This window comes from Belonocnema kinseyi, chromosome 9, assembly GCF_010883055.1.
Source record: "Belonocnema kinseyi isolate 2016_QV_RU_SX_M_011 chromosome 9, B_treatae_v1, whole genome shotgun sequence".
In the NCBI taxonomy this organism is placed as follows: domain Eukaryota; kingdom Metazoa; phylum Arthropoda; class Insecta; order Hymenoptera; family Cynipidae; genus Belonocnema; species Belonocnema kinseyi.
The window spans coordinates 43,762,908-43,789,301 of record NC_046665.1 but is presented as its reverse complement, the minus strand read 5'-3'; the positions used below and the strand labels follow the sequence as shown (position 1 = coordinate 43,789,301).

Genomic DNA, 26,394 nt, shown 5'->3' with positions numbered 1-26,394 from the left:
TTTAAAAAGACATTTTTGTTTTCTCATAGTCGCATGTCCTGCCACGCGACTTTTAAATACTTGTAAAATTCATATGCATCACAAATACATTTCTTGATCTCTTTGTTTCATATTGCCATACTCTCTTGGGTTACGCACAATACAAAAAATATAAATAGGTAGTTTAGAAATTTGTTATATTTTCGAAAATCTGATTGCCTAAAATGGTCAAATTTTTGGCAATTAGCAGTATATTCATTTTTAGATTGATTGTTTGCCAAAGTTATTGAATTATGATTTATTTTTATAATCATTTTACTAAATTTAATTAAAGAGATGTAATTAAATAAAGTTGTTTTCATTGTGCACCAGAATTCTAAATATAGACTATTGGTGCAAAAACTGGACTACTTAAATTTTTAATATAGGTATTCAAGGCTACTTTTATGATAAACTTTAGATGCTTATATTTTTGGTCCTGTTATTTTTAGGCCTTATCCCCATATTGAACCCTATGCCAGTTTTAAACCCCATTGTATAGGGTGGCCCATAATTAAGTGTCCGGACTTATATGGCTGTATAAAAATAAAAAATAAATAAATAGAAAATTCCTTCTCCAACTATGTAATTTTTTTATGCCTTATGCCATTATTTGCCGCTATGCATATACATAAAATTGATTATTTTGTTATATATCTTTCGGAAATTTGCATAATTTCGGCCCCATGTAATAAATTTTGGGCCCCATGCAAATTTTAAGTCATATGTTGGATCCGACCTAACCATAAGGGTTTTTCCCTGGGACTACGAAACCCTAACAAAAATTGTTGGAAGTACATATAGCCAACGAAAAATTTAAATTAATAATAATTATAATAAATGAAAGAGCAAAAACTTGATTTTAAATACGACAAAAAATTAAAGTTATTAGTAGAGAAGACTATCTTAATATGAGATACCAACTCTGTTTGGCGTGATTGTCGGAATTGTATGTACTGAATTTAAAAGTAATATAGGTAATTTTAAAGGAAATTTAGTTTGTCATAAGAAGCTCAAATAAAAAATTTTATTAAACATTTTTTTTATGCTGAAAATAAAAAAAATGTAAAAAAGTGCCTTTTCTAAACTCGTCAAACTATTCTCATAATATGAGATATCCCAGGAAATAGCTAATAAAATGCAAAATAAAGTATTATTTTTAATGAAAAACTTTATTCTATGTTTCCGAAGTATAAATTTACTGCTATTTAGATATATTTAGTTTTTGCAGTAGTCACAAACACTTTTATAACCGATTTCCCCCGCGCAGCCATTGTCGTAAAAACACAGGTATGTCATATTATGAGAAACACACCGTGCAACTATGAACTTACAATGCCTGACCTGTACAATGAAAAACTTCAACACTATCGATATTTTCCTACTTAGTTATTCAATACCCATCATTCCAGACAAACTTTACTGCTAAATACATGTTTAATGAATAATAAATAGGGTTTAAAGAATTCCCTTCCAAGAACTCGACCACCATCGATTTCACAAAAAGTTCGCCTATAATCTTTAGAAGCCCAATGAAAAATGGACTATACCACGAAATTACTCTTTCTTCAAGGGCTACAAGTTAGTGATAGAACCAACAGAGTGGGTCTCTTAGTTTAACTGATAGCGCGCTTTCTCGTATTACGAGAATATCTCATATTCGAGTACTCTCCTCTACTAAATGCACGAAAATGATAAGAACTATTCAGGTTAAAGGCATAATTTTAAAAAATACTTTTTTTAAAACTATTTTAAATATTACAGATGACTAAAGTATTTTCATTCGTCTACAAAATTTAGAACGGATACACATTGTATACAATTAAATTATATTGTTAAACAAATATATTAATATTTTTATGTACATGATTTAGATATAGGCTAGGTGTTTAATTGGTTTACAGTGAGCTTTCACATTTAATCTTACTTAAAATTTCATAATTTATAAATAATTAAAATAAATCTTTTAATTTCTGAAACAGCTGTTTAGAAATTACGTTTTTTATTTTGCAGGCTTATCTGAATAACACGGATGTCAGCATCGAGTATGTGGAGACTCTGAGCAAAAGCCTCAATATGGAAATAAACCAGGCTTTTTCTAATATGCAGAATAAAGAAAGGGGAAAAGTGGATAGTTGTTTGGCTGGATTAAAGGGAGTCACTCATAGTTTAAGGGCTGTAATTGATTACGGATTGGAACAGTTAAGAGCGAGTGCTGTGAAACCAAGAGTCACACCTTGGGTTGATGCTTTCCTTTCGATAAATCACCACGTGAATGAGGTAGTTTAGAGAAAATACAACTCAATAAAAGAGTACGACCGTAAATTAAAAAAATTACAATTGAACTTATTATAACATTTAGGACGAATTACTGAGGTATGAAACAGACGAACCTTTTGTGCAGACTCTAATTTTAAATTTGGAAGGCCTTCTTCAAGCTTTTAAGGATAATCTCACTGCTTTAAATTATGACGCTTTGATTGGAATTCTCACTGCGGAAGTCACGGCTCGATTGGAGAAGGTGGTGCTTAAATGCACTTTTAATAGAGTAAGTGGTTTTAACTGAATTTTTACAAGTTTCATTTGGATTATTATAAATTTTGGATTTTTCAAAAATAATACTACCATCTTTTTAAGAGATTGATTACGCTTGAAATCCTTCGGGAATCTTCGAAATCCTTCTGAAATCTTTGAAGTTTCCTCGACATCTTTGAAATATTTTTAAATCTGAAATTTTCGAAAACTTTCTAAAGTCTAGCGTCTTTTTGAAATCTAGAAAAGGTTTAAAACGTTTCTGAAATTTTTTAAATCTTTGTGAAATCATACAAATATTCAGGAATCTTTGTAAAATCGTTCTTTAAATCTTTGAACGCTTTAGGAAATCTTTGTATCTTTTCCAGGGCTCCCAAGCTGGTGTGTATTTCACCGCGACAAAATTTTGGGTTAATAGTTCAAAGCCTTGTCGCAGAGGCGCTACATTTGCCATACACACAAAATTGTCACATAGGTTATAAATCACTGAAAATAATTATTAAATATATTTTTAATGGTGTGGAAGCAGTAAAAGTATTCTTTTAAACACATAACATCAATTTTGTAGAAACTGAATGTTCAATTTAACCAAGCATTCTCGAAAAATTCAGAAATATTTTTTGTTAAAATAGCACTGACGCTATCATAACCCTTCATCCCTTGCATACATTTCAAAAAAAGGGCTGCATATTTCTCCTTTAAATTCATTAATTTTAATTTCATCACGATTACGAATAAAGGAGTTAATAAAAACATATTCAATCATTATATTTGTTCGCAGTGTGGACATAACAAGCAAGGATGTACATTTTATTAAATACGCAATATCAGTTCTTTAAAAATTAAATACTATATTTTAAGGAAATTGTATGGTTATAAAAAAAATTTGTAAAATGTTCTTTTTATGATTGTAAACAAGTCACATTAATGAATTTAGTGGAGAAAGCGTCAGTCTTTATAAAAAACGTATGAGATATAAAGGATTACGGTAACGCCAGTAATATCTTCGATAATTTTTTTTTAAATTTGGTCATAAGATTTAAAAAAATTGAAATATTGACTCAACAGATTTAATAATTAAACACTTTTTAAATGCACCTTCTGCTCTCCGTAACATGAAAAAACATATTTATTAATTATTTTTAGTGGTTTATCACATTTGTGACAGTTTACAAAAAAATAAAGAGGTTGTGTGTGGCCTAGTGGGGTCATCAATGACACAAAGTTTGTTTGTGTGTGTGGTGAATATAGCGCCTCAGCGACAGGGCTTTGAACTGTCTACCTAAAACTTTGTCACGGTGAAATACACGCCAGCTTGGGGGCCCTGATCTTTCCAAAATCTAAATCTTTCTGAAATCGTAATAAAATCTTTGACATTTTTGTGAAATATTCAAATAATATCTGATTCTTATTTAAAATTGTTTAAATTTCAGGCTGGAGGTCTTATTCTAGACAAAGAAATAAGATCACTCGCAAGTTACTTAGCATCTGCAACTTCCTGGTCCGTTCGAGATAAATTTGCAAGACTGATGCAAATAGCCACGATCCTTAGTGTTGAAAAAGTAGAAGAACTTGCAGATTATTGTGGAGCTGATGCAATTGCCTGGAGACTGACGCCCCAAGAAGTTCGAAAAATTGCAGGTCTTAGGATAGATCTTAGAAGTGAAGATATTAAAAGACTAAAACTATAAAGATGTCAGAAATGATCGAAAAGGATTATTTCATATACAGTATGTCATTTTAAATACAAGTATTAAAATAATTTAGTATTTTGTACATTCTCTCGTAGAATAGAAATAAAAATTTTATCATTATTGCTTTAATTCAAATTTTAATTATATTAAAATGAAGAATTGCAAATGAAAATGCTGGTTTCTTAGAAACCTGAGGCCATTTTTTATTGTTTTAATAATATCAAAATATAAATACAAACGAGTTAGAATCATTTTCATTCTTAAAATCTATGATACTTACTATTATGGGTCGCTAAACTCCATTTAGTTTTAAAAAATCTGTTGCAAATCTGGCAGTATGCTGGAGTATTCTGTGATGTTTCGTGTTTCGAAGCATAATGACGAACAAAAGCTGCCTGAGTGGCAAAAGAAACTTTGCACAAGTTGCACCACGATGAAATACTCGGACGTTTTGAAGAATCTACAATTAAATTGTACATTTTTTCATATTTCAGGAGTTCTGTGTTTATTCCAATTTTATTTATTTCTGCTGGGAACTCAACTGTAAACCGATTCTTAATTATTCTCTGTATTGAAAAAATGATATTCATACGTATACAATTGATAAACCTGATTGAAAAATAAGTTTGGATTAAATAATAATTTGTGGGTGTCTACATGAAAAATGCCCTTATGGTCGGTATGTAGTTACGCATAGTCATATAGCTGGATGAATTCCCCGCATTTTAAGCCCGAGACGCACCCTTTAGGGTGCCATAAGCGAACGTGTTATACTTTTTCTTCGAACCTGAGATGGCCCTCACTCAAACCCGAAAGAAAACATTTTGACCCTGACCCAGAAAAATGCATATAACCGGCCATAAGGGACCTTTTCATGCGGCTGCCCATTTTTTGCTCCCAAAGTAATTGCACACCTGTTTTATTTTCTCTTATAATACATATTCAGGTTCTAAAGAAAAGAAATATGTGAGCTTTAGATAAATAGCTCATCTTTGGGAAATTCGTTTTAAATAAATAATTACGCCCTTTGCTCGCAATCGCCAATTTTCTGACCTAAATTCTATAATTGATTACACATTAATTTCTTTCCTTTTAGAAAGCCTATAGAGAGTACACCATCAATTCTATTAACTAGTTTCTTGTAATATTGGAGTTTAAACTCGAAAAGCTGATTTTGTCGCAAAACATTTTTCAAGCCTTATAGTATCGATTATAAACACACGAGTGCGAATAAGTAGCGAACATATTATTTAATTCTTAGGACTAAGTGGCAGAAACCAATTTTGTCATTTGTTTTTTTTTTAACTAACTTGTAATCTTTGTCATTCTTCTCTGGAAAATCTACTAATCTCTTAAAATAAATAATTTCGTGCAATTCGTCAAACAATAAATATAAATTAAAACTCTGATATCTTTTCAGTTGCTACGCCTTAATTTCTTACCTCACCTTAGAATTTAGTTAAATCTATTCTTATTTTCTAGAATTTGTGCTCCAAGCTCTAATTTTATCGATTATCAATCTAATGAGGAATTGGAGAAACGTTAAAAAAATCCTCTAACCCGCCACTCAATTCATACCGGAAGTTGGATTTCAAAATTAAGGTACATTATACTTTGCAATTACAATTTCACCTATTCTATACGTGTAACAACTACTTAACATGTTTTTGTTTCCAGGAGTGTGAATTGCGAGGCTGGGAAAGGATATTTTTCTTTAATTTTGAAGGTTGACATTGAAGAAACATTTCGAGTGTGATAGTGAATCATTCAAATATTTTAGAAAGTCCAATTTTGAATTCAATAAAATTTTGTATAAATATATTTTAATCTATCAAGTTTCTGAAGTACTGTAGACTTTATTTAGCAACTTTAATTACGTTTTTGTATTTCAAACTCTTTAAATTAAAAACAATAGATTTTAGGATCATTTATTATTTGTTCTCATTTTAATTCGTTAATCTGAAAATTGTGCAAACTTTGGAAAATTTAATACTTAAATACTTAAAATGTTCAGTGTATTAATACCGTTAAGGCATTAATATAATATTTTTATTTATTCTGTGACAATATCCTCCCTTGATCCGCTGGCATTCGAACCCAAGCCTTAAGATTTCTCCGAAGCTTAGTGGGTTAGCGCACCAGACTGGCAATCTGAAAACCTTGGTTCAAATTCCAGCGGAGGTAGAGAGGATTTTTTCACAGACTGAATGCAATAATATGACATGAACAATTTAACAGCATTAATATGTGATAGATGAAGAAAAAGGAACATCGGAGAAAAAATAAATATATTTCGTAAATTGGTAGTTTGAATGAAATAATACGGAGGATTTGAAAATTGAGTCCTTACGGGTTTTCGAATTGAATTGTTGATTAGGATTTTTGTCGCTTCTGAATGGTTTTTTGCCATTGCATGTTATGTTTCAACCGCATATGTCGACGCAGGTCGGTTCTACGACTGAGAGTGGTGTGGCAGAGGATGCAGGTTGTCTGGTTCCGATGCACTTCAAGGTGCTGGGTCAGCGAAGCAAGGTGCTTGTAAACACTTCCGCAGAGACTGCACGAAAAACGCCCTGGACCCTGCATCACCACTTGACCAGTTGTATCGCCAACATGCTTCCGTTTCCGTCCCACCCCCCCTGCAACACATCAACAGTTTCGTGACCCCGATTCCTCATAATATTGATTCTAATCAAAGGGGGTGTGCAAAAAATCGAAACTTCGAGTCAAGTCGAGTTCCTTCAGCTTTTAGTTCAGTCAAATTCAATTTGAGCGAAGCCATACCAATTAAAGTTGTATAGGAAATTTATGTGAGTGAAGTTTAGGTCTTTGAAGAAACTCTTATGTTGATATGTAAATTCAAGTACTCGAAATTTATTCATTTAACATGATTTTATTAAATAATAATTACAGAAAGAATTTCAGACCCAAAACTTCATGTGAATTTAAGTAAAGTTCATTTGCTTTAAAACCAACTTCCGGGTTCAAATGGTTGAGTTTCGGTGCAGACATTTAGTAACTGAAGTAATATTGACACAAAATAAAAACAGGACTCGATTTTCTCGAGTTTCTAGTTTTTTGCACGCCGGTATTAATTAATAATATTCATTAATAAGTAGACTCAGGTAGAGTCCTAAATTCTACAGACAACTCTGATTTTCTAATTATCTACGAATCTAGAGAATTTACGAGACATTTTTTTAATTTGTGAGGATTTCAAAATAATCTAGTCTTTATAAAATGATTATCATGGGGAATTTTGTTTAAATTAAATTCAAATAGCGTTAAATCTAAAAAGAATTAGGTAAAAATTATGTTAAGAGAAAGTTAAAGGAGTTACGAGAAACTAGACATTTTTTAACAAATTTTCAAAGGACCCCGCACCAAACGTAAGGAAAAAGCCTTTCGGTCAAAGTACGGTCTAGTTAGATTTTCTGGTCTTTCAGGCGATCCTTATCAAATATCGTAAGGACACAAATTCACTGAAAGGACTTCCCCATACAGGGGGGGGGGGTCCATTTGAAAATTTGCCAATAACAATAAATGTAGGTCATAATCGTTAAAAGTAGGAAATGTTCGTCAAAATCTGAATTTTTTTTCAAAATTGCCCCCCCCCCCCCCGCGCAATTACACGTATCTAACAATAAGCAATCTTTGAATTTTGCTCTCGATTATAAGCACTTACAAATTTTCAAAACTTTCCTTTCAATTACAAAGAATTTCTCGCAAAAATGTTAGTTTTTCATTCTCGACATTTAATTCTTTTAATTATTTGACCAATGTCAGTTTTAAAATTTTGAAACTTGTTATCCAAAAAAAGTTTCAAAATTTTGTATTTGTACCATTCCCAGCTGGAAAGTTTAATCTTTCAAGTGCTTTCAATTATTATATATTAAGTTTTCATCATGAGTTTTCGACAGTAAAAAAAACTTGAAATTTAGACAACTAAGTTTTATATAACTTATAATAAAAATGATTTTTCAAAATTTATTATTTTATAACACTAACCTATCTTCTAAACTAGAAAGCCTTTTAAATCTGAACCGTTCGAAGGCAAACAAATTTTAAACATTTAAACGAGTAGATACAAAAATCAAAATTCTCATAAATTCCCGAAAACTCTCAAGGCCATTTTCGGGGCGATGAATCCATAAATTATATCTATAATTGATGTATTTAGATTTAAAAGTAGTCTCTTAAAAAAATCGTGTACATGTTTTTTTTTAATTTGTTCATTTTTATTAAATAAAATATATCAATTTGCATCCTAAACACTGACTCTTAAAGTGGGTTATTTGTATTTTAAATAATAATTTAAATAATTAAATAATTAAAACCACAATTAAAACAACAATTAAAAGAGGTTTCTCTAAAATTATTTTCTACTCTGATTTTTAGTCCAAACGCGGAATATGTTTAAAATATCTTTTAGATTCACGAAATTTAATTATACAGACACTAAAAGAATTCTGAAAAAATACAAAAAAATGGTATTGTGACTAAATGTAGGATAAAAAAAATGTCTGAAAATGGGGAAAGGATCTGTGCTAGATTCACATTTTGATACTTTATTCACACATATCTTCACTTACATAATTTGCCTGCGTATAAGCCGAACGTAAATTTAGGTGATAATATATTATTATAATATAATAGACATTTCCATTTCTCTCTAATAAATAATCCGCTAAGGAAGTCCTTTTTATAAAATAAAATAATAGTTGGCAATCTTGTACTTAGCAATTGTATTGTGGCGTTTGAGGAATGTGCACATTCGTTCCTACTGACGAGCTAACGTCGCTTTTTAATCGAGAATTTATATAGAAATATTTGTTACACTCACCTATTATAGCAGGTGTACAAATATTCGCTGAACCTCGTAACGAAGTCGTTATTTATCGATTAATATAATAAAAGAAAAAGTCAGAATTTCAAATATCTACAATATTTTGACAAATTATATTTATCTCAAATTGTAGATGCAGAGAAAGCAAATGTATACTATCCTACAATTGTTAATTACACAAAATTATGGTAAGTTTAGTCTGAAACTAATTTAGTATGACAATGACAATTAAATGGCAATATCTTTGGAAATTAAGACTTAAAAAAATGTATAACAATTTTCCAAGATGAAAAATTTCCGAATGGCAATTGGTCTGAACAGAAAGTTTCAGAAAGGAAGTTTTTTTGGTTTATAAAGCAGTCATTGTCTTTTCTTAGAAATTAGTAAACACACTTAAATAATAATTCACAAACACTTTAGTAAGTTCGACACAACTTTAACGTTCATGACAGACTACTAATCGTTGAACTTTTTCAACAATTTTTCCAATCTTACAATTGCACTAAATTTGGTGGCAATGTTCTTTACAGATATATTACATTACCTACATGTGGCCTTTAAATAATTAATTATTTTTGCATATAAATAATTCATTATTCATTTATAGAATAAATACACAAGCACAGATAAATAAAGAACGAATGCCACTTTCGAAGACTAAAATTAAACATTGAGCACTAATTAATAAACTGAAAACAAAAAACAAGGAAAAAATTAATCATTTTTAAAATCCTTGATGGATATTCAAACAAAAAAGGCCTTGTGATCGGCAAGTCTCTGGACTTAATTAACTATACTGAGTATGTTTAATATTATAATAATTATAATTATAAATATAATATAAATATCGGTCGTTTGGTCAATTTGCACTAAAGGACTTAAATCTTAAAAGAAACACAGAAATGATCTATTCTAAAAAATATTGGTGGGATAATATTAATTTATAATTTCTTAGGAAACCAATATTGTAACAAGTTTCAAATAGTCTAATAATTTTTTATATATTCCTCGAGGCCTTAACTTAAAAACTATATATATTGTATTAAATTGCGATAAAGTTTTTACTCCTGCTTTTTATTTTTGAAAAACTTTATACTTTGCCGATATTTAAATTATTTCTCGTAGACCTTTAGTCATTGACAACAAAATTTGGTTACATAAGTAGGGAAAAATTATCGATTCTTATGGCAGAATTTTTATCCAAAATTAGGATTTGATGGAGGCTATATTGTTTTTTCCATTTTTATCTAGCATTTGACTTTGGCAATCTTTAAGACTAGATTTATTTAGTCTAAACCAATTGATATTTTAATCGGCTTATCTACCATGCATCATTTAAGATTAAACTTTCTTACATGACTCGTTATACAAAAAATGCACATTCCTCCTTAGACGACTATTAAGTACTGAAATCATTTGACTAGATAAAGTAATTTACATTTCTCTAGAATCTTTGGTAGGAAATGAACCCCTGGAAAAAGTACCCTGTTCAACAGTGAAAAAGTTAATTTCGGAAATTTAAAAGAATTTTCGGGTTTATGGCAAGACCAGTTTGGTTTTTGAAAGAAAATTTTGTAGCCTGGAGATTTTTGACTGAATCTTACTTAAAAATAATGCATATTTTTGTATAAATATAATCTCTAATTAATAATTGTATATTTGGTTATATTCGTAATTTTGTACGAAATCTTTGGTTCTACACAATATTTATAACGTGATAAATAAATCTGTTCTCTGGTAAATTCCAGATATGAAGTTTAATAATTAAGCTTGAAAACTTAAAAATAGTCCTGTTGAAATCCCTATTAATATAAATTAATTCTTTGCTATTTTACTGTAATTAAAAAAATAATTACTTTCGACTAACTATTCTTTGCAAAAGAATAGGATATTTAAATTAAAACTAAATTTAAAAAAAGTATAACTAATATTGAAAGTGTTAATATTTGATAAAAACACTAATAATGCGTGACCAGTAGATCGAAAAAATAAGATCTAGAATATTGCTTTCCTTTAAATAATTGGAGTAAATGTAATTTTTTACTTTGTGAATAAAGTTGATAAATAATTTCCCTAACTTTTAAAGAAAGGACGAATATCTCTAATTTTTTTAAAAATTACAATCAAGTTCTAAAACCATCAGAAAGGCTACAAAATTTACAGACAAGATATTAAATATTTTTATAGTTTCTAACAGATAGAAAAAAAATATAACAAATTTCCTGTAATTTTTATCTGAAAAATGTTTAAAAAACGAAAGTTTAAATTTTAATTTTTCCTAGTTTATGGTAAAAAGAAACCACTATTGAACAGGGAAAATATAAATTTCACAAGGAGTCTTACAGAGTTGGGAGTGTGAACAAAATTTGAAGCTCTGAATTGAAGTTTTAGCTTCGAGTCAAACATTCAGAAAGAGCAAATGCCTTTAAAATGTTTTAATGTGACCTGTTAACTTGTTATCAAATAATTTATTATATAAAATTATTTTAAAATAGGATAGTTTACTCTTCAAACGATTGCAAATATTGAAACATATTAATTGAATAAACAATTCTAAAAGAATCTTTGATTCATAAATAATTTTGTAATGTTATCAAACAAACATTGAAAACTTGAAAATCTTCGAAGACTGGAAGTTTTGAGTACTTTCTTATTATTATTGAGTACTCGATAATAGCCAATTATTCCGAGTACACAAATACTTTCAAACGCTCTTTAAAGAAACTTGAGACTTTATCTATGAGATCAACTCTTCGACTTGACTCAAAGTTTAAAAATTCAACTAATTTGAATCAACTTCCTATTTTTTCACGCCCCTAAGAATGGTAAGGGATGTAAAAATGGGAAAAGGAAGGAGGAAAAGGTCGGGGGTATTTTTTTCTACGTGTCCTGGAGGTAGAACGTGGTGCTCGTGTTGGTTGTGTGCATATACACATATGAAAACATATTCATACAAGTTGTGTAGAAATGACTAGGTAGTAAAAATTAAGATAGGCATGGATAAAATAATCCATCTTTGGATTTTTTTGGGGGATTTTTCTTGTTTTTGCACACTAAGGAATAGGACTAGAAGTGATTCTTTCGACGCTGCTTTCTCGAATTCGAATCGTGGTAAAAGTAGCACTCGATTCAAGATTAGAATTGGCATTTGCATTGGTATTAGTATTTGCATTGGCATTTGTGTTTTGGTTTTGTTGAGTTTGTCTCGGCGTGGAAATCGCGAGTGGATTTGAGGAGATCGAGAGTGGATTCGTGGAAAGCGAGAGTGGATTTATTGAATTTCGTGCCGCGTCTGCTGTTGATCCGAATCCCAACCAGCCATGTCGATTTTTTAAATGTCGCTTCATGTGGGTTGTGCGGCTCAAAACTTTGTGGCAAACAGGACACTGGGTCGTTCCCTTATGCATATTCATATGCTTATACATCGAGTCTCGGTTCCAAAATGATTTACCGCAGAGTTTGCAAGAGTGGGATGGTTGTTCGATGACCACTGTACGACAATCTAAATCAAATAAATAAAAAATAGCTACATAGCCATGTCCAAAATCGACGCTGATCCACTCTAACAAAATCTTTTTTATCTTTTTCTACCCTCGTCGATTATTATACATTCAGTCACACTCGTTCCAATTTTTTATTTCAGCCAGGGTTGATGGGTCATTTTGGGTTTTGAAAAATTCGAGCTTTTAGAAAAAAGAATCTTTTGGAAAAGATTGTAATGTTTCCGAAATTTTAATAAAAGAAGACTCGTAATAAAAAAAAAATCTGAATTAGTATTTTCGGAAATATCCAAAGCTGTCAGCAATCTAATTTGTAAGTCTCTGAATATAAAATCGATTAAATTTGGAAGTAATTAAATGACAAATGTAATTCCCTTCAGTAATTGTTTCTATACAAGTATTTCGACAGTTATAAAAATTAATCTGTGGGCCTCCACATGAAAAAGGCGTTTACGGCCGGTTCTCGTTTAGCAGATATTCGCGAATTTCTAAGTCAGGGTACAAATGATTATTTTAGCGTTTGAATGGGGGATGATACTAGGACTTATACTGAATCTATTGACATTATACGAATGTCCTGAAAGAAACTGGTAGTGGGTATATTTTTGTGTGTTGAAGAAAAAGTATGACACGTGCGCTTATGGCACTCTTCAAGTTTAGATGCGTTTTTTTCTCGAAAAGCGGCTTCTCGAAGTTCCAACTTCAAAAATGCCCCGACGACACGATTTTCCCGAAATGAAGAGAATCTATGCATTTATATAACAGATGACCTGTGCAATTCTGCAAAACTTCATACATATCATTAAGGACCTTTTCATGCGAACGCCCACAATTAGATACAGACATCAACCCTGGCTTTTTATGACTAAGAAGCAATGCCAATATGTTAACGCATTAAAAAAAATACATATCACAAAACAAAACATCATGCTCGCTGGCTAAATATCCTAAAAACCTACAAATAAATTATAAAAGCAGGTGGTAGCGTGGCTCAAATGTTTAAAATCTTGGCTCGTGTTCCAACTACGCTGTTGAGGGTTCGAATACCAACAACGACAAAACGAAAAAGCAAAAATTTCACTTCTTTTTCTTCGATCTTAGTCTAAATTTATCATATTAAACAGTTTCGTCAGTAATAAAATAATTCTAGACTAAAAAGACTTTTTTCAAAGTAAAACACAAAAAAACGTAAATTTTCTTTCTATATAACATAAAAAAATACAACTCTAATAATAAAGCTACAACGGATTGTTAATTATAAACAAAATTTGTGATATGCTGCAAATGAAAATTAACCTCACTTTGAAAAATCCATGCAAAAGAATAATTTTTCAGTAACGATTCCCATCGTCCCAGTTTCGTAGTCTAAAATATTTTAATCTTTTTTTCCTCTCGATTGGAATCCTTTTTCAAGTGACAGTGACATACCTTGGCATTTTTTCCGAAAAATTCCGAAGCACGCACATATGTTATCAATTGATTGATAACATGTATGACCAATTTTTTTCGCTTCAAGAAAAATTAATTTCGTGGACACTAGGGTGTTAATTTGCAGTTCTGAACACACAGCCACTCATCCATTCAGTCATACCAACAAAATGAGAATAATCCTGTTCTAAATTTCATGTTAAGAAAAAAACTTGAAATGTAGCTATAATTTCAAAAATTGAAATAAAGGGAAATTAGCATCCCTTGAAAGTTTTAACTTTCTCTCAATTTCCTATTTAAAAAGAAACCTTAAAATAAACCAACAGAAGAAACTGGAATTGATGGCAAATAAGTTTCTCAATAGTTCTCCACAAATGCATTTTTTTTTAATTTTAGTAAGTTCTACTAACAAAGGTTTCCGTAGTTCATTCATTTTCTTAAATTGAACACGTATTATACAATGCAATATTCATTACAGTGTACACTTTTTTAAAGTTTCTGTCTTTTACATCGTAGCTTCGAAGAGATCGATTCTAAGTGTTATTTTTAATTGTACTCAGACCCAGAAAAGAATGTGTCGAATCTATCAGGAATAAATTGAACATTGTAAATTGATTTCAAACTATATTAAAATTAAGTTTTAAATCAAATTTTAAATTGAATAAAGAAATATTTGTGAGATCAACAACATTTTTTCTTGGTGAGTAAGCTAAGCTCAAAAAAAAAATAAATTGAGAGGGGGAAATAACTTACTGTCTATTTTGGAAGATATATTACGATCTTAATCGTAAACATGTAGATTTACATAAAATTGAGTGGCGAGATTCTTATCAATTACCTAAACCAAAATTGGCTTAAAAAATGAGAATGGAATTTAGATCAGACCTATTATGACTAGACCAGTAACTTCCTTCTTCAACACTAACTGGACACGAGTGTCTGAGAAAAATTCAAAAATTTGAGAGTACTTAAATATCACAAAATTGTTGTTACCTCTGGAATTTAAGAAAATTTAAAAACCAACCTGTAGAAAAACTCTTAAATTTTCACTTCTGAGTTGAAAGAGACTTCAAAAAATGGAGAATAAGTATGAACTTTACTAATTTAATGTTTCATAAATTTTATTTCCTTTTCTTTTTGAAGAATCATCGACTCTTTTGTAGTGATGATATTGACCTGTTTCTTTTCTTACAAAGTTTCTAAATTCTTTACAATAATTTTTGTTTCATCAGAAAGAATTGTCAAGGAAAATCGACTTCGAAATTTCAAAAGCAACTTGAATGTAAAAAAACATTCTGCAAAAAGAGTATAAAAAAGGTCTGCCTTATAATTAATGTACAGTAAAATTGTATATAAATAAACAAATGTACATGATTTGATTCGAAGATGGCGTTATAAATATAATTATTGGGATTAAAATTACTTTCTGTGAATGCATTGGCACCTCTTGAATTGTGTAAATTCAGACTTTTCGAGAAGTTTTGTTACGTTTAATAATGGCCTTCATATGTTGTAAGAAAACTTTCAGTTAGAACTATATTTGTGTCTTAATTATAATTACAAACTAGAAACATTTTAAATTATAAATTAATTTGTTCACATAATTAACATGCGATTATTAAAGTGGCTTTGCAATATTTTGAAACTATATACATAGAGATATATATTTAACAATTTTAATTTCTAGACTTGAAGCTTGCAATTTTGAATTGTGTCTAGATCTAGACAATTAAGAGGTTTTGTTTTAAGATACTAAGAGGCTATTTTATTATCTCGGATTTATAAACTTACAAATTATAATAATTATTATAAAAGGAGGTTTTCGTCGATTATTTTGAATTTCTAATGCATTTTGTTAAATTATACAAAATCTCAAAAACATAAATAGAAGCTTTCGATATATTATTTAAAGCATCAAATCTGAATTTCATAAATCACATTAGAAAATTTATTTAGAAAATTTAATTCTGAACGGCGTGGAATGCAAACTTAAATTTCGTTTATAGGTTAATTTTAAACCCTTCAAATAAAAAAACAAGAAACGCTGGGAAAATGTTGACAGTCTTCAAAAACAAACTCAATTTAAAACTTTTAAATTTTTTAAAATTTGAACGCTTTTAAATTACTGAATTGAAAAAACGTCTTGCTTCTCACTTCGAAAGATTTGTAAATACCAACACTTTCAATGAAATCGCTTCCAAATTTGAGATATTTTTTAATCGAAGGCTTCAAAATATAATGGCATCCAAATTTGGAAATTTTACCTTCTTTCAGTCATTAGAAATTTATATTCTTTTTATTCGAATGCTTTACAAAATAAGATACTAGCTTTAAAATAAAAAAATGAAAAGGGTTCCGAATTGGGGTGGTTTTAAATTTTCGTTGAATAACATTTTTGAAAGTGATCAAACCTAAATTTGGTAAAGATCCAATTTACTTTAAAATCTGATCACTCTGAAATTAGAATCTTTCTAAATTCCAGTTTCTAGGATCTGGGATTAAATCACATCCAAATTAGGATCGGTTTACGTTTGGTTAGAATACAATTTTCGAGGCTACAGATGCAGAAGCAGTTAATTTTAAGTGAGTAGCTTGAAAATAAACTCGAAAAACAGTTTGCACACCAGGAGTGAAATTCCAATTCGCCGTCTTGTGGCTTTTTTGTGACTTTGGAGATAATAAATTCTGTTTGCAAATCCGAGATAAGAATAGAAGCGAAATAATGGCATCAGGACCAGTTGGCGTATATTGTATAATATCAAGTCCTTAAAAAATGGCACTGAGGGTCCTATATTCCTTTTATTACTTGATGCCATGAACATTAACCATGTGACATCTCATAGTGTACTTGCGAGTGAAGACTGCGTGGCAAATTGGACAGACTGTATCTCCTCTGTGTATACTGCGATGATGGGCGAGGGAATCTCCACGACTATAGGTTTTCCCACAAGTATCACAGATCCACCTTCCATTTTCATCATGTCGAGGACGCGTTCTTCTTCTGACCTCGTAGGTGGTATGCATAGGTCTCGCGAGAGGCTGATTCCCAACAGGTGGTACGCACTGTGAGTCTGCGCACACAATCCAAAGTGTTTCCCATTCCAATTCATCAGTTGTATTGGCAATTTACCATTTTATTCATAACCGTTAACCAATAACCGATCAATATCTATTTTAGAAGCAACTGATCAGTTCTAGAATAACCAATCAGTTTTAGGTTTTATGGAAGAAGATAAACAGTTAGGGCACTCTACGCATTTTGAATTCAATCAAGAGTAAAACAAAAATAAATCCTTTTTGATTTTCCTGTTTCAATTCCATGTCCAAATATTACTTCATGCAACGAACAAATTAGTCATTTACTTGATTGTAATTAAATCAAGACTTTATTATAAGGCTTTTATGGAGAAATTAATAGTTTAAGGTAGAAGTGATGATTTACGATGTTCAGGACCTCCCAATTGGAAAAACAAATAAAATCTTCAAATAAATTTATTAATAAATTCAAAATGTAAAAAACACAATTTTTTCAAGCCAACGAATTTCCAATTCTGTACATTTTTAATTTGGAAATTGAATGTGAATGCAATTGGAGGAGATAACATTTCAAACGTTTAGAAGTTCAGTTTGTTCCGATTTTAAAGTTGAAATTCGTAAAAGCAAAGATTTAGATGAAAGTTTCAAAACGGATCATTAATAGAACTTATTAAATCTGAAGCCTTGATAATTTTAGTGGTCTCTGCTATGAAGCAAATATAGAAATCATGAACTCGTAAGAAATTTTTTTAATCTGATACGAGAGAAACCAGCATGTAGTGATTTTCAGACAGACAGCATATTTGTGTGCTAACGTTTCTAAATGAAGCTCGTAACCAATGTAAGTAGATATCCCAACAAGCCAAAACAACCCTCCAACCATAGAAAAATAGAATTCTTCCTGCCTCCTCAACTAAATATTAAAAAGCTTGCGAACAATGTGCCTCTAATCAATTCTTCTCCCTTCAATCACACTTTAATTCACACCCTACCAGGAATTTTAATTAAAAGTAAATAAAACGAACAATAAACAATGCTTGTAACCAATGTTTATCAATTTCTAATAATCATTTTTATTGAAAAATAATTGGTACTAATCGTATGATGCACATGCGTAATAATACGTCTTTCGTAATAAAAATACAATCTGCCTCAATATTTTAATCGTACCGAATAATTCTCCAATTAATTAAACGAAAATAATAATAATAATAATAATAGAAATTAATAGTTAGGAAATTTACAAAATAATTTAGGAACATTTTATAATTATCTCAAAACTTACAACTTTACGCTTAAGTACTCCTGCTAAATACAAATATTCCTTTTTCTTCATTAAATTATCCAAGTATTATTAAACAGGCCTGCAGTCTCATGGGGAAATACGAAAAGTTCAAAAACTATTTTAAAATGTGCATTCTGAGCCAGAATAATCATACGAAACAATGGCAGTGGTACTTCTTCCTGAGATAATATAATGATCATATTTTATGATTTTAAAAGAATGAGAAACTCCTCCCGAATATTTCATATTTACAAGTAACAGTAGAAGCGCAGACAAGGGCAACGTCTTTCGAATAATGTCTTCTCATTAAAGGAATGCACGTACATAATTTCAGTATCACAATTTCTTTAAGAAATTAATGTTAAATAGTTAAATATGAGAAAATTTACAATTTATCCCTCGATTAAATAATACTAGAGTGGATACAACTTTCGATGGAAATTCGATATCGAAGTTCTTAGCAAGGAACTTGGTATTAACGGCTAAGAAAAATACAAATCAAATCTCATAATCGGAACTTTCTATGTTCAAAAAACCTGAATGAAATGCCTCAAATGCTTCCTGTGAGTGAAATGAATACGCAATTTTTAAGTATTCGCGTTTAAAATCTTTAAAATGTTCAGGTCTTCAAATATAAAGGCATACAAATTTTAAAGCCATCGAATGTAAAAGCGATTAATTTCAGAAAAAATAATTTTAAAGCACCGAAATATGGAAACTTTCATATTTTAAAGCTGGAAATATTAAATTTCGAAAAATTTTAATTCCGAGACTTACGTATTTTATCCTTTCCAAATTTGTATCGTTTTAGATTCGTAGGGAATATAATTTTGAAATAGAAAAACGAAACATGAAAGTATCCAAATTGGGAAGGAATAAAATTAAAAGGCATTCACATTTAAAACGTGAGGCACAAGTCTCAAATAAAATTCGGCTTGTTCTTTAACAATTGAAATATTTCAACAAATATTTAAATAGCAATCTTTTCTAATTTTCTAACTTTCCAATCTCAATTTCTCACAGCAGCGCGCTTTATGGCACAAAATTTCCCTGTCTAAAAATCGTTTTCTCAAGATTTTATCGTCCTGAAAAATCGAGTGTCTCTGGAGCCTCTTTCGTCATTTATTTTCGGAAATTAAGTTTGGCATCGACACTGATAGTGCATTTGTGAATTCGTTGCAAATGAACTTTCATATCGTAGCTTCGACTAAATACTCGCTGACAAATGGGGCAAACAGTCTCACCGTTGTGCAAGTTCTTGTGAAGGGTGAGAGACATCGGATGCTTGAAACCCTTCCAACAAATTCTACATCGAAACAATAATTCTGCCTCAGACGTTTGCATAAAATCGTCGTTGTTAGAGAAACCAAAGTCTGTATTCGGATCAGTACTACCGCTTCCGCCTCCTGGTAGGTCTACAAATAAAGGTAAGAATGACGATGTTGAATTTTTCTGGTTTTCCTACATTTTCTATTCTAATTCTTGTAAATGATTTACATTTTTGAGTTGGTTTGAAAGCAGAAGCTAGGATCAAAGCCCGACGACACGAAAGAGGACACACAGGACCACGAGACTAAGCGATAATCCCAGAGTAACTAGTGGATACAATTATTTAATATAGCTCAACATTTTTTTAATTTAACAGCATTTAAATCTGAAAGAAAAAAATTTTTAAGTCTAAGATTTCAAAACTAGAAATCTGGAAACATGTAGATTTTAAGAATCCCGAATTTAATCGTATTTGAATTTATAATTCGATTTCTTGAAATTTCAAACGAAATTAGAATTATCTCATCCTCTGTTTAAACAAAAAGAACCATACTAAAAAATATATCCACTGTAGTCTATTCTCGAAAAAATTTTGCAATATCCTTCACCACATTTTTGCCCTATGGTGCAGCAAGAAAAAATATTTTTCAAGTCTGATAAAAGAGATTTGGTCGCATCTCTCTACTAAATATTTGTTTCCTTTTTTTATACAATTTTTAGATTCTTCTAAAAACAAATTCTCTACTACGAACTTTTTTTTTATCAACCAAATATCTGTTCTCACATTGAAGGCTCGTGATAAAAGTGTTTATATAACACATGGATGATTATGGCCGTTCCTCATGTCTATGGAGCAAACCTGATGTTCCCCTTTTCAGCTCATAAGTATGCAATGGCCATGATATATCTATGACACAATATTTTTTGACAGCACATATATACATGGCCATTACATATCCATGATCTTGAAAAGCGGGACTTTAAGTCGGCTTAACAGGCATGAAAAACACGGCCACATCCAATATGTTATATAAAATATCATAAGAATCATGGGGAAGAGGGACTTTACTGAGGAGTGTATGTTTTCACTAGTCGTCTTCGGCTCGTACTGAAAACATACACTCGTCAATAAAGTCCCTCTCTCCCCCTTGGTGCATAATGTATACTATTGTATAAAACGTGCTTTGAGAAGAAGTAAACCACACGAAAAGATAGAAAAAGATTCACTTAAGAATTTCTTTTAGACAAGAAATGAGTGGGAACGCTTAATAAAAATGAAACGAGTTTACGAAAACTTGATAAATGGACAAAAATTATAATTTTCATATAATATTTCATTTTCCTATCCGAGAAACCAAGACCTTAAAAAATGAATTAATCCTACAAGGCAAACTGGTATCAGGTACGATTAGTTTTATTTACTGAAGTTAAGATACGGTTCTTATTTACTATCAAAACTATCGTTGCCACTGAGTATTGTAAAACCTAATCTCTAATTTTTTTTTTTAAATACGGAAAATAAAATTTCTTTTCAATAAACGAAACGTTAAACTGAAGCTATAATTTCTTTCCCAATAAATCTTTTTACTTTGAGAAATATTATGCTGCTAAGATAAAGTAAACTACTAAATTAGATTCAGTCTATGGAAAGATATTAGCCAGTGTTTATATACAGAAAATGAAATGCATTCTCTTAATCTTAGATTTCAGATTTTCAGCACCTGAAAAATCCAATTTACTACTATTTCAGTATCGAAAATTTCCTGCCTTCAATACTAATAACAAAAATAAATTATAGAATTGCACATATTTTAAACTGAAATTCTTCCACCGATGATTTTCTTTAAAACTTTATAACTTTAGATCTTTACAATTATATAAAAGGATTTTTTCAACAACTTGGAATTCTGAATGAGCATTTTTTTATCTCGTCTCATTGAATATCCATTCATTTTAGAGGGATATGCCTTCAAAAATGGGCTCTGAACTTAAAATCTAAATTGCGCTAAATTGAAGAAATCGTTTACTCAGTCGACGAGAAACTCCAGCAAAGCTGTAAGAGTTGTTCTCGATTTCGTTCGACACCAGTCGAATCCTAAAATAGAACTAACTCTCTGACTAAACTTAATTTCTGAACCCAGAGAAAAATCTTATTCTGAAAAGTAGAAGCAAATATTTGTATGCTAAAAGGCTCTACATTTTAAAGGTTTGCATTCGAAAGTTTTTTATTTTCGAAAAAATAACATTTTTAAAATTATTTAAATAGGAAACATACATTTGTAACGAAACAATGACAAAACTTTCAAATTTAGTGACAATACAATGTTTTCAACAACAACATTATTGAATCTTCTAATTTTAAAACCTTCAAATTCAAAACTAAAATGTGAAAAAAGTTTGGAAAAGAAAACTGTCGAAATTTAGGTTATAAAGGAATATATCTAAACAAATTATTTTCGATTATGATAAAATTCAACTTTGGGAATTAAAAAATTGAAGCACTTATGCATTGAAATACTTATGCATTGAAATGTCCTCTTGAATTGGGCAAGGTTTAAATTTCAAGCAGAAGCTACCCGTACAATTAAGGAAAATATTAAAATGCAAACACGATGAAACTAACCCTAGCAGGAACCACGTCATGTCCCCATGGCAATTCACTACGAAAATAAGTAAAATATTAAACTTTTTGCATTTATAAGGTTTCGTATATCCAGACTGAAACCTTTATAGTTTCGGACAGGTGTCCTTCCATCTGTCCTACTTTTTTCCCTCGAGGCCCCTCCTATCACAACCTATCCCATGGAACACAACCTATCACACAGAAACCAACATGATCCACATGAAACCCTATCCCACGGAACCACCCTGATCCCACAGAACTCCACCTAAACAATGGGACACTACGTATCCCTCTGGATTTATGTTATCCCAAGGAACCCAAAACCTATCCCTCGGGACCCAATCTATCCCAAGAAACCCCACCTATCCCACGGGACTCCACTATAAATGTTGCACAGAAAAAGGCCATACGTGCCAAACTTTGAAATTCCAACAATGCATAAATTTTATATTTTACAACTCCAAAAGAGAATATGTGCCAACGTTTAGCACTCTAAAAGGACATAAGTTCCAACTTTTGGCATTCTAAAAGGGCATGAATGACAAAGCAGTTCAAAATATAAAAGTTATAAATTTTAAACTAATTTTTAAATAATAATAATTCCATCGAACAAATAAATCTAACAAATCTAAAAGTTTGTCCTAAAAATGGTTTCACAATCTTCTGTGAACAAAAATTTAGATATAGATACTTGTCATAAGGGGCTTGTCATGCAAGCCATTAAAGCCTGTAGGAAATTTGTTCCCAAATTTAATCAGCGGGGAAATTTTTTCCAAAATGACAAACGAGTAAAAAATGTCAAAATAACAAAAAATACCGCAGCAGCAGCCGGTGTTAAAAAGTGAACTATAAAATCTCTTTACGTCTATCGTAAATTTATAATTTCTGTTAATTTTAGTTTTTTCTTTGGGTAAAATCGCTATGTTTGATACCTGTATTTTACGAGTTTAAGTGTCATTTGACGAATTTAGGTATCTAATCACAGTTAATGATATACATATAAAGATAACAAACAAATATTGTTTTCATAGATTATACCTTCTTTACACTTAGCTGACGTGATGGACAGCAGCTATTTAGTTTATAATTTAAAAAACACATATTTATAAAGCTTTAGCATTTTAAAATGGGAATATAATTTAAAAGGTACATTGATTATGATATTATATTTAAATTTAAGCACGATAGTTGTGCGAGAGGTATTCAGGACCGCAGTTTCGCATTTTCCCCGCTGAGTCTAAATGGGAACTACAATCATAATAATTGTGGCATACCCCTGTTTGTCATAAAAGATATCTCTCATAACCCTCGATAATATTAGTATTAGTTCGAGAGTGAGCAATTTTTAATTGAACATATACTAAAATCTAAAATTTTCTCTAACCTTTTGATTATATAAGTAATAAAATTGAAAAATCACCAAATTTCGAAATAACAGAATTTAAAGTCATCTTATCAACTTACTATTTTAAATTCATGATGGGGAATTGTTATAGATTGAACCTCAGAGACAATGAAATATCCCGTATTAAAAATGTAAAGACTGCACACTTCTACTAATAGTACCTTTTGTGCTTAGGGAAAAAGAAGAGTGAAATCACTATTCTCCCAGGGTGGACACAATATTTTTTACAACATCCGTGCGAAAAAGTGCGGCTTTGTTATTTCTGAAAGAGCGGATTGCAACAGAACTCAGACATATTGATATTATGTTGTTCCGCAAGGGCTATTTTTCTTCCTGTGCGAAAAGAAATAAAGCGAAATCGTCGAAACGCGAACTACGCACTTGCCACTGTTGTTTTTCCCCTGATTGCTCTGAAATCAACTGCTTTGGGTCCACATCAGAGGCATAAAAAAGTCTTAATTGTCATGCAGGTGCTGGACAAATTATTATACAAAAAGGTTCCTACGGTAACCTTTTAGATTTAACTGAGCAAAAAACTCACGATCTTGTATCAATCTAATATATCTTTGCTTCTAGACACAAAAAACTAAAGGAACTAAAAAAACCTCATTAGACTGAAATTCAAACTGAAACAAGAAATTTCTCTGGGTCTTTCGAGGTCGTCGCAATTTACAAAATTCCCAACAATATTTATTAATTATTAGAAAAAATAAAAATATAATAGAGTATGATACATGGCAAGGTACATCATGAAGTGCTAGAGTTTTATGATGCACCTTATGAGAAGTTTGTATAGTCGAAGTATATTAGATCTTGGAATAATCAATGCCTCTTCATTTCAGTGTTTAACTGAATGAGCGTTTTTATCTCTCCCTTTTTTGTGGGTATTAGTTCTTGATTTGAATCGCGTGGCGAAAAGTAGACAGCAGGTTGGTGCTATGGGGGAGGAATGTGAGGAATGGCTCGTATTTCATGAAATTCCGCAAAACAAGGCCATCGACATAAGCAGGCATTGCAGGGCCAACATTTGAAGCGAGTCTGCCGAAGTTTTCCACGTGATGTGAGAATTCCTCGACGCTTGCAGTGTACACATACTTTTCCATGACCATTTGCTTTGCTGAGGCTATGGGGTTGACCAGATATGTACGTAATCCTTCCTGAAGAAAATTGGCCAAATCTTCGGTTAGTGGTTTCTTAAAATATGTGTACATGCAGCAACCATTTCATTAGTAACGTGTGTGCGTGTTTTTTTCCAGTCCCAGCACCAACCCACAGCCGAGAAAGCGAGTCTAGATATCATTATCAGCGACCAATACCCACAATTTTTAGCATTGCCAGGTGCCAGTTCAATGTGCTTTGTGGAAGAAACAAGAAGGTCTTATAATTTAGTTTTTAGGAATTACAGGCGTCTTTAACAATATTAGAAAATTCTGATACAATTATTCCTCTATTGAATTTTGTGTTTCCTTTCTTTGAAATTGTTCTAGTTTATCTTTTGATAATGCGGGAATCCTTTTTGTGCTTTCTAACAGAGCTGGGCATAAGAAGATTCTTAAATAAGTAATTGAGATTCAATTAAAAATAGAATTTTTCATACCTTTAAATATAACAATTAATTAATTGAAAAGTATTAAACTGAAGACGAATCTAAGTTAAAGTAAATGGAAAGCAATTAAATTTCAGAACCCTTCAAATTTGTAGGCCCATACATAAACATACAAATTTGGAAGCTATCAAATTTACAAAAGTTAAAATTAAACATAAGAATTTTAAAGCATCCAAACTTTTATAGGATCAAATTCTGAAACGCTTGAATTAAAAAAACATTTAATTAAAAATATTCCAAATTTAAATAGAAATAAATTGTAGGATATCCAAATTTGAAATCGATAAATAAAAAAAGCAATTTCAAAGATTTCCAATTCAAGAGCACTCGAATATGCAAGCGATGCATTTTAAAAGCACATTTCAAATTTTATATTCAGAAGCGATAAAAGCCTTTGAAATTGAAAATTATCATTTTTAATTTACATTTTTGAGTTTTTCAAGTTCCCTTTGTACGTTAAAAATGATCAAATTTTGAATTGCTAAAATCAGAAAACTTCTCCAGGAAGCTATAACCTTCTAGTTTATACCATTTTCAAATTTCGAAGTTTTAAAACTTTAGGGCCATGTAATATTTGACCGATTCCTACCATTCCGAAATTGTTTTTTCTCCATGGCTCACGTTTACATTAAACGAGATAAACCTGCAAATTTTGAAAAATAAATAAAAGGCACTAATAAACGTTTAAAATAATTACAAGAAAATTCTCCAAAATAAATTTGTTTGTAATTATAAAAATTCAGAAACATACAACAATGTAACTTAATGCCTTATATTCAGTTTTCCAAATTTTTAACTCAAAATTTCATATAATGTGTAAATGAGCTATTGACATGGACATAGGAAACACGGTACTAGGCATGCCATCCTAACTTGTGCGAGCGGGGTTGAATCCACGAGACGGGGGAGAAATCCATGAGCGGGGAGAGGAGTCATCTTACGATGTGCCACTTGATTATGCGCATAAGCATTTTTGCCAACAAACTGTGCATGAAAATATAAACATGCGTGTGCTGCCATTTTTGCCACGGGACATCAAAAGATGGCGGACCCCCTCCCCCCAAATTACATTAACCCCGCAATGACATGCCTAGTTCCGTATTTCCAATTTCTATGGTCCGCCATCTTTTGATGTCCCGCGACAAACATGAC

The 26,394-nt window shown here is 30.9% G+C and overlaps 2 protein-coding genes across 9 annotated transcripts in view; one reads left to right on the top strand and one right to left on the bottom strand.

Moving 5' to 3' along the window:
- Nucleotides 1–6,049, top strand: part of LOC117179773 (conserved oligomeric Golgi complex subunit 4) — an 11,683-nt gene extending 5,634 nt beyond the window's left edge. Inside the window, exons 8-12 of one of the 2 annotated variants that reach the window (XR_004467956.1) lie at nucleotides 2,032–2,298; nucleotides 2,381–2,566; nucleotides 3,984–4,280; nucleotides 5,727–5,846; nucleotides 5,922–6,049. Coding sequence is in view for 1 of the 2 variants with exons in the window: in XM_033371867.1 (XP_033227758.1) it covers nucleotides 2,032–2,298; nucleotides 2,381–2,566; nucleotides 3,984–4,241 (711 nt within the window). In the remaining variant the exon portion in view is untranslated. Of the gene's footprint in view, nucleotides 1–2,031; nucleotides 2,299–2,380; nucleotides 2,567–3,983; nucleotides 4,281–5,726; nucleotides 5,851–5,921 lie in introns of those variants that run through there. The other variant, XM_033371867.1, reaches the window with a different exon arrangement.
- The window catches only part of LOC117179774 (protein bric-a-brac 2-like), a 35,947-nt gene continuing 13,998 nt past the window's right edge, over nucleotides 4,446–26,394 (bottom strand). For 2 of the 7 annotated variants that reach the window (XM_033371868.1, XM_033371869.1), the window contains exon 6: nucleotides 12,124–12,592. In XM_033371868.1, coding sequence (XP_033227759.1) covers nucleotides 12,144–12,592 — 449 coding nt within the window. In that variant the 3' untranslated portion in view covers nucleotides 12,124–12,143. Of the gene's footprint in view, nucleotides 4,705–6,080; nucleotides 6,884–12,123; nucleotides 12,593–15,121; nucleotides 17,090–18,379; nucleotides 19,755–24,321; nucleotides 24,794–26,394 lie in introns of those variants that run through there. The other 5 variants (XM_033371874.1, XM_033371872.1, XM_033371871.1 and 2 more) reach the window with 5 other exon arrangements.